Genomic DNA, 8,368 nt, shown 5'->3' on the forward strand with positions numbered 1-8,368 from the left:
TGGAGAATTCTGCCTGGGGGTGGGGGGTAGATTCTCTAGAAAGAGGCATCTCAATTTCAAAGAAATAAGGAAAGTACCACGGGCTCCACCACTTGCCCACGAAGGATGGGTGCAGTTTTATGCCCCATATCTCTGGACCCCCAAGGAAGAGCCGAGTTCAACTCTAAAGATGGGAATGATCACTTTATTGGAGAAAATAGCAATCGAATGAAGCCTGGGGTTCCAGGGCCTCAGACTTGAATGCCCTGGACCAGACCATCCCAGAGATACAGCAAAGACAGCCCCAGGGTCCAAGATTTCCATCTGCCCGCTCAGCAAAGGGTATGGTCTTGCCACTGAAAAAGAGGAGGCCCTTTTCACCGTCCCACTCAGTCCAAGGCTCTGCAGTGAGACCCTGCCTCTCAGAGCAAGGGCAGGCAGGAGGTCCTTGGTGGCCTACATGTCATCTTCAGTGACGAGGCAGTAAAAATCAGTGCGAGCCCCGTAGTTACGGGATCCCAGGTCAGAGACATCGATCTCATTCCGCTGGGCTTCCCCACCTGAAGCCTTAAGACTTGGCAACTCAGGGATTGGACTCATGCGAGGAGGGGGAAGGTCTTTAAAGATAGGTCCCCTGACACCTGTGGAGAGAGTTAAGGTCAAGATCACCTTCCACTCTAGGCCCAAACTGGGCCAGATCCCTCTCTTCCCCCATCCACAGTGGGTTTCTGCCTTCTTTGTGTCTTTGAGACATGTCTAATTTCTCCTTAGTTTTCACCCTAGCAGCAGAGTGGAGGGAGGTCTAGAAGGAGGCAAGCTAGCCCCTGTGGGGTCACCCAAGCTGAGCCAATGTCATAGCCACTCTCAAGACATCCCATGCTTGTCCCAGCACTCTGCCAGCCAAGACTCTGGAACTGAAGGGAGTTTCTTCAAATTCATCCCAGGGAGCCCCAGAGCCAGAGCCCCAGAGCCATGATCCCAACTCAACTAGCCTCCATAGGACTTTTTTCCCTCCTAATCCCCCTCAGGACCCTCCCCCCAAGGGCTTTTTCAAAGTCTCGAAGCAGGACCCTTACCCAAGTCTCCTTCAGGGTCAGGGTCTGGGTCTGGGTCTGGACCAGGCCGACCCTCCAGAAAGCCCCCATGGAGGGTCAACATAGGATCCTTGTCCTCCTGGAGCTGAGTCTGGGGGTCACTCATCAGGGCTCTGTAGTGCACCTTTCGAGGTAGGGCTAGACGCAGTTCCTTCCAAAAATCAGAGGAGGGGGTCTACAAGGCAACCAAGGGGAGTAACTTACTGTTAGATAGGGTTCTGGACTGGGGGGGTGCTTTTAGGTGGGTATCAATGTGAGATTTCTAGGCATCTATGAAAACCAGCCTCATGGCCCAACAGTCCCCCTGGGTGTAAGGGTTACATGTACATATTTTGTAGATATGCTCCTCAAATGTGGAGGCCAGTGAGAATTGGAGCCCTTCTGCTTTAGAGTCCATCACCCTCAGTGGACCACTAAGCCATCTGCCCTTCTTGCCATGGTTCTTTTCACCCTCAAAGAATCCTAGAACCCCTTCCCCTCCTCCCATTGAGCCCTTTCCCCAAAAAAGATCACAGGGGCTTCTTCGCCTCCTATCAAACCCTTTACCTTCAAAGAACTCTGCATCCCTTTCTTTTATTATAGAGCTCCTCACCCTGAAAAAAAACCCTGGAATCCTTTTCCCCTCCTCCTATAGAGCCCTTGCCCCCAAAGATCACAGTGACCTTTTCCCCTCCTATCATCAAACCCTTCATTCCCAAAGGCCCCTGGCATCCCTTCCCCTCCTACCACGGAGCCTGGCTTCCACAGCAACAAGGTCACAATGTGGCGGTGCTGCCGAAGCAGTCGGAGAGCAGGGTGTGAGGGATAGCGGGTCTGACCCTCAAATGTGATGAAGATTGGCTTTCGGGACAATTCAAGGAGCCTCCACAAGCCTTCCCTATACCAGGCAGAGCAGGGGTTCAGTACCCACGAGTTCATGACCTCCAGGTTCAGACCATATGACCACCAACTTTCTCCCCACACACCCACCACACACACACACACACACAATTTTCCCACAGTGGCACCTGAAATTGTGTCTGCACCAGGCCTGGCCCAGGAAAGCTTCTGAGAGAACCACAATAAGACGCCGGCAGCGGCTGAGATTCATGATCAGATCTGCAGAGGGCTCTGGAGGAGAACAGAGGGAAGGAGAACCCCTAATGGAGGATGCTGCACAGTGGGGGGAAGACAGCCAGAGATAGTCCTCTCTATTGTGGGAGAGCCCATACAAAAAGTTCTGGAGACATGAAGGGGAATCTGCTGAGGGAGCACTGTCTAGGGCAACCCCTTCAGCCCTTTAACTGTACCTGAGTTGGGAAGAACATCTCTGTCATCCAGGAGAAGTTTGTAGCCATGGCGATTCTCTAGCTGTGGTTTCAGAATGAAGTTCACAAACTTCCTGTCTTCTGGAGAGCTGGTATAAGAGATGTAGGCATCATAGAGCTTCCCATCTGAGAAAGGAAGGGGGGGGGGAGAGGAAGGGGAAAAAAGGAAGGAGGGAGGGAGGAAAGGAAGGATAGAGGAAGAGAGGAAGTGAGGAAAGGAGGGTGAAAAGGAGGAAAGAAAGGCAGAAAGGACAGAGGGAAGAGAGAAGAAAGGAAGGACAGAGGGAAGAAGGAAGGGAGGGAGAGGGAAGGAGAAAAGAGGAAAGGAATGAGTGAGGGAGAAAGAAAGGTAGGGAGGAAGAAAGGAAGGAGAGAGGGATGAAGAGAGGGGGAAAAACAAACACCTATGAAATGTCTATGTGCTAGGCACTTTACAAATATCTCATTTGATCCTTGCAAGGATCAGATTCCTTGATTTGGGAGGCAAGTGCTACTCTTATTACTGATGAGGAAACTTAGACAAACAGAGGTGAAGTGATTTGTCCAGGGTAGTAAGAGTTGGAGGTTGGATTTGAACTTAGAGCTTTCTAACTCCATACACTGAGCTACCTCCCAGCAGAACAAAGCAAGGGATCAGTTGCCTGAGCGTGGTGTTGTCTGTTTCTGGTCCTATGGCCCATGGGCACTGGTATCTGTTTTTTTAGTAGCCATTTATTGTTTCCCAATTTTTAAACATTTTTATTTAAAATTTTTAATTCCAAACTCCCTCTCTCCCTCCATCTCTTTTTCTCTCTCCCTTCCCTTCCTTCTTCCTGAGACAGTAAACAATCAGATATAGGTTATACATTGACAATTAGGTAAATCATCTCTGTATTAGTCATTTTGTGAAAGAAGACTTCAATGAAAGGAGAAAAAACAAAGTGAAAAACACCACTGCTAAGTCTATATCCCAAAGACATTCAAGAAAGGGGGGAAAGGACCTAATTATACAAAAATTATTTCTAGCAGATCTTTTTGTGATGACTAAGAATCAAAAATCAAAGGGATGTCCATCAATTAGGGAATGACTAAGCAACTGTGATATATGATTATAATAGAATATCATTGTGCTCTAAAAAATGAGAAGCAAGATGATTTCAGAAAATCTAGAAAACTTAACATGAACTGATGCAAACTGAAGGTAACAGAATTAGAAGAACCTTGTTCACAGTATCAGCAATATTGTTTGATTAAGAACTGTGAATGACTTAGCTGTTCTCAACAGTACAACGATTCAAGACAATCCCAAAGAACTCATGATAAGCAAGCTACTCACCTCCAGAGAAAGAACTGATATTGTTTAAATACCCACTAAAACATGCTATTTTTCCACTTTCTTTCATTTTAGTCTTCTTTTACAAAATGAATAATATGGAAACGCTTCACATTATTGCCCATGTACAACCTATATCTGATTATCTACCACCTGGGGGGGGGAATATGGGGATAGTATTTATAATTCAAAACTTTAAGTAAAAATGTTTTCAGAAATCTTTTTTAAAAAGGCATGCACATGGGCAAGCCACTTAACCCCATTGCCTTGCAAAAAAAAAATATCTCTAAAAATAAATAAATAAATTTAAAGGCATGTACAGGGGAGGCTAGGTGGTATAGTGGATACAGCACTGGGCCCTGGAGTCAGGAGTGCCTGAGTTCAAATCTGACCTCAGACACTTAATAATTACCTAGCTGTGTGGCCTTGGGCAAGCCACTTAACCTCACTTGCCTTGCAAAAACCTTAAAAAAAAAAAAAGGCATGCATAGTTTTATAGATCTCTGAAATGGTTGAATCAGTCCCTAACTTTACCAACATTACATTATTGTTCCAATTTTCCCATGTCCCCTTCAAAATATAATATTTTCCTCTTTTTGTCATATTAGCCACTTTGATAGGTGTCAGACGGTATCTCAGAAATGTTTAATCAATAATGATTTGAAGCATTTTTTCATGAGATCATTGATAGCTTTAATTTCTTTATCTGAAATCTGCCTGCTAGTCTCCTCTGACCATTTTTGAAATGGGAAATGACTTATATTTTTATAAATTGAACTCAGTTCTTTATATATTTAAGAAGTGAGGCCTTTATCAGACACCTGCTACAAAAATTTCCCCCGTTTTCTCTTTTACTTATAATTTTGGTTTCATTGCTTTTCTTTTGCAAAATCTTTTTCATTTTATTAAACAGTTAACAGCAACACTGTGTGATGATCAACTATGATAGACTTGGCTCTTCTCAATAATACAGTGAGCAAAGACAATTTTAAAAGAATTATGATGGAAAATGCCATCCACATCCAGGGAAGGAACTATAGAGGCTGAATGCAGATCAAAGCAGACTATGATCACTTTTTTTATTTGTTTTTTGCTTTTTTCTTCTTGTGCTTTTGCCCTTTTTGTTCTAATCCTTCTTTCATGGTATGACTAATATGGAAATATATGTAACATGATTGTGCACATATAACCTATATCAGATTGCTTGCTATCTTAGGGCAGGAGGAGGGAAGGGAAGGGTGGGAGGAAGAAAATTTTTCTGAAATGAATGTTGAAAACTCTTTACATATAATTGGGGAAAATAATTAACAGGAAGTTTATGTAATTAAAATGATCTCTTTTATGTTTTATAATGCTCTCTGTATATTCTTTAGTCCTAAATTCTTTTATCCATAAATCTGATGGATAAATTATTCTATGCTCTTAATTTACTTACAGCAACATCCTTTATGTGTAAATCATGTACCCATTTTGAGCTTCTCTTGCTATATACTATGTGAGACAGTGGTCTATGCCTACTGTTTTTCAGTTTTCCTGGCAGTTTTTGCCAAATAATGAGTCTCCGTTTGGAACAAAAATGTTCCAAATGTTTGGATCTTTTGGGTTTGTAAGTATACTAAGTTACATCTCAACATTACCTGAAGTGTGATTTCCTATCAAAACAGCCCATGGGGTGAGACAGTTCTAGAAAAGATGGTAAGAAGGATGCCTTCCCCCTCACTATAATATGCATACTGTATAATTCATGCTATGGTATATATGATGATATGGTCCTCTTTGATTATAAAGGAAAACTACTATTTTTTCTAACAGAATTTGTACCCAGTTTGTTCCATTGATCCACCACTCTGTTTCTTAGTCAGTACCAGATTGTTGTGATAATTATAAAATCTGTTTCTTATGGGGGAACACAATCTCCCTGTAGTATGATGTGGGATGGGCAGGACCTTGACACAATCCAGGCTTGAGCCCCCCCCCGCTCACTCTGAGCTTCTCACCATTCATTTCCACGTCCCCATACTTGTCCCGATACCAGAGCATCACCCGGAGGTGGCATTTCACATAAAGCAGGGCAGCCACAAGCAGGACAAGCAGAACCAGAAGGGAGGCAAGAACAGCCAGGACATGACCAGCAGGGTCTGGGAGGGAGGAGAAGGTGCCATCCTGTAGCTGGGTACCTCCAAGGCAGTGCAGGGCACTCAGACACCCACCTGGCCCCCACCCATGGCCATACCTGTCCTTTGCAGTGTGAATGAAGCACTGAAATTCCGGAGTGCACAGGTGAAGATCCCATAGTCCTGGACACTTGTCAGATTGGCCCCCAGGACACTGGACATGAGACTTTCTGATGCATTGGCCCCAGCCCTGAGGAGACCCATGAGAGGCCCCAGCCACACTCACTGCCCCTGCAGTGAGAAGGCTGAGCCTACAGCTCTGAGTCTCTGGAAAGGAGGGGTCAGTCCCTGTGCCTTGGCCTAACATCTCCCATAGTGGCTAGGCAGTGGAGGATGGGAGAGAGGTTGGGGCTCAGAAGAAGGTAATTCTAGAGCACCCGGGCCCCAACCTGATCTTATGACACAGTCCCTTAAGAGGCTCTGTTTGGAACTGTGAGGAGGAAGGCTGGTTGGGAAAGGGAGGAAGAAAGGTGTGTGTGACTTGGGCCAGCACTCTTGAATCCCTCTCCCTTCCAGGATCCAAACAATCCTTTCCGCCTTACCCCACTACCTCATCTGTATCAGGTGGTCACTCGCCTCCTGAGGCTTATGTTCCAGCAACTCACTCCCCCAGTTCTTTTCCCTTGGCATCCATCTTGGCCAAGAGATCACTCCTCTCAGCTCCCCCTCCATCCCCCCTCAAGCAATGTCCATGACACTCACTCTCCAACCCAACTTTTAGAGGGAAGGGTGGGGGCATTCTGGCTGGGATGGTCTCCTTCTGCTGCCTTGGAATTAGGGGTAGAGTTATGGGACTACCAAGACCTGGGTAGCAAGGGTCAATCCTCCCTAGCCCCAATCTTCTCCTCTATGACCAGGTAGTCACTGTCCCCATCTCTACTTGCCTCTGCTTGCCCTGCTTGTCCCTGGAAGGGTGGGGAAGAAGCACTTGGACTTTCCTGTTTCTCTTCCCCAGTCTTGGTTTCTAAGTACCTCAGACTCAAAACCATCCTTACCAGAAAACTTCCTGAATGTCATAAAGGCTGTGGTTCCCAAGTAGATGCCCATCCTTCAGCCACTGGACATCAGGGCGGCAGTGAGCCTCGAAGGCCACTGAGAATGTGCAATTCAGAGTAACTGTGCTCCTCAGGGCTGGAAATAGGACCTGATTCTTCAAGGGGGTGAGAAGAGTGGGGGCCACATCACAGAGATCTGCAGGGAAAAACCAGCCATTGATGTGGTGAGCCTCTGATGGGCCAGACTGCCCTTCTTTTTTCTGGCCTATCAGCCCAGGGGGCAGCCACGTCACAAGTGATTTGCCCTTGACCACCTAAATGCAGGGGGTCCTCCTGAGGCCTTAAAGCATATGTGAAGTTCACAGCTGCTCCAACCCTTCAGGGTGGATGGACAGGGGTCACAGGCCAATCCTGTTCTGGAGACACAGGCCTATCTTGGCCAGTGAACTTTGTTAGCACAGCCCTAAAGCAAGAAGGATCCTGGCCTCCATACATAGAGGAGGATGGAGGCTGGGATGGTGGGAAAACACTGACCTGCCATTGTGCTGCTCCCCCTATCAAGAGACCAGAATCCTCTAGGGTTCCCCATTCTGCTCCCTCTCTATTCAGCTGGCCATGCCATTGTTGCTCCTGGCCATTCCTGTGATGCCAGGCTCTCCAGTTCTGAAACCCTAGGAGTCATCCTTGTGACTCATTTGTGATACAATCATAAGATTCCTTGAATCTCAGTTCCAGACAGGAACTTAAACATCACTTGGTCCAACTCCCAAACGAATTAGGAAACTGAGGACAGATAGAGGAAGGGACCACCCCTTGAGATCAAGAGAATGTATTGTGCAACAGACCCACCCAATGCTCCATGAGCAGGGCTATAGGATAAAGGGAATTAGCACTGTGGCAGGGACAGGGATGAGAGCAGCCTGGAGGTAGAGACATCTGGGCCCTGGATTTGACCTTGCTTCTGACTTGCTTTGTGGTTTTGGTTGAGTTACTTCTCCTTGCCAGGCCTCAGTTTCTCTATATGTCAGATTACCTTGCCTGAGAAACTTTGGACTCTGTGGGAAGGTTAGCCCCTTAGAAAGTGAGAAGGGTGACGTTTTCTCCACCTCACCCAACCGAAGCCTAGGTACTTTAGAGCTGCCTGGAAGTGATTCATCAGGCCCAGAACCCTCCTTCCCCTTTCCAGCTCAGAGTACTAGATGGCCATCTGATGGACCTGGCATCCTCTGGGCAATAGGATGAGGAAGCTTTGTTCACCCCAGGGGAGGGAATTGGGGTTCACATGGGAGTAGAGAATGGTATGGGAGATGTGGAGTCAAGCTTCAACCTTAGCCTAGGCTGAAGGGGAAAAAAGGCACGACAAACCCTCCCGGGATTGTCCCCTACCTGTCATGGCCAGGCCGGAAGGACCTTTGCTTCTGGAACCTCTCTGTGAACTGCCCGGATGAAGGCCCAAGTCAGCTCTCCTGTCAGAGGACCAGGACCAGTCCACAGGAAGCCCCTGCCA

General features: G+C 46.7%; 1 protein-coding gene across 1 annotated transcript; it reads right to left on the minus strand.

Annotated features, from left to right (window-relative positions):
• Nucleotides 1–152: 152 nt before the first annotated feature.
• On the minus strand, nucleotides 153–8,331 carry SIGIRR (single Ig and TIR domain containing). The gene is made up of 9 exons (XM_074230685.1): nucleotides 8,248–8,331; nucleotides 6,862–7,057; nucleotides 5,926–6,056; nucleotides 5,690–5,830; nucleotides 2,363–2,506; nucleotides 2,081–2,183; nucleotides 1,800–1,950; nucleotides 1,056–1,248; nucleotides 153–620 (listed from the first exon to the last, which is right to left on the minus strand). Exons 1-9 carry the CDS (start codon nucleotides 8,252–8,254, stop codon nucleotides 436–438), a joined length of 1,251 nt encoding a protein of 416 aa, XP_074086786.1. The 5' UTR covers nucleotides 8,255–8,331; the 3' UTR covers nucleotides 153–435.
• Nucleotides 8,332–8,368: the final 37 nt, after the last annotated feature.

This window comes from Macrotis lagotis, chromosome 3, assembly GCF_037893015.1.
Source record: "Macrotis lagotis isolate mMagLag1 chromosome 3, bilby.v1.9.chrom.fasta, whole genome shotgun sequence".
Taxonomy (NCBI): domain Eukaryota; kingdom Metazoa; phylum Chordata; class Mammalia; order Peramelemorphia; family Peramelidae; genus Macrotis; species Macrotis lagotis.

Coding starts and splice junctions, on each gene's coding strand:
- SIGIRR (XM_074230685.1), bottom strand. Junction 1,951..2,080: donor TGGTGCAGACACAATTTCAG/GTGCCACTGTGG, acceptor TGCCTGGTATAG/GGAAGGCTTGTGGAGGCTCC. Junction 621..1,055: donor TGACCCTGAAGGAGACTTGG/GTAAGGGTCCTG, acceptor CTCTCTCCACAG/GTGTCAGGGGACCTATCTTT.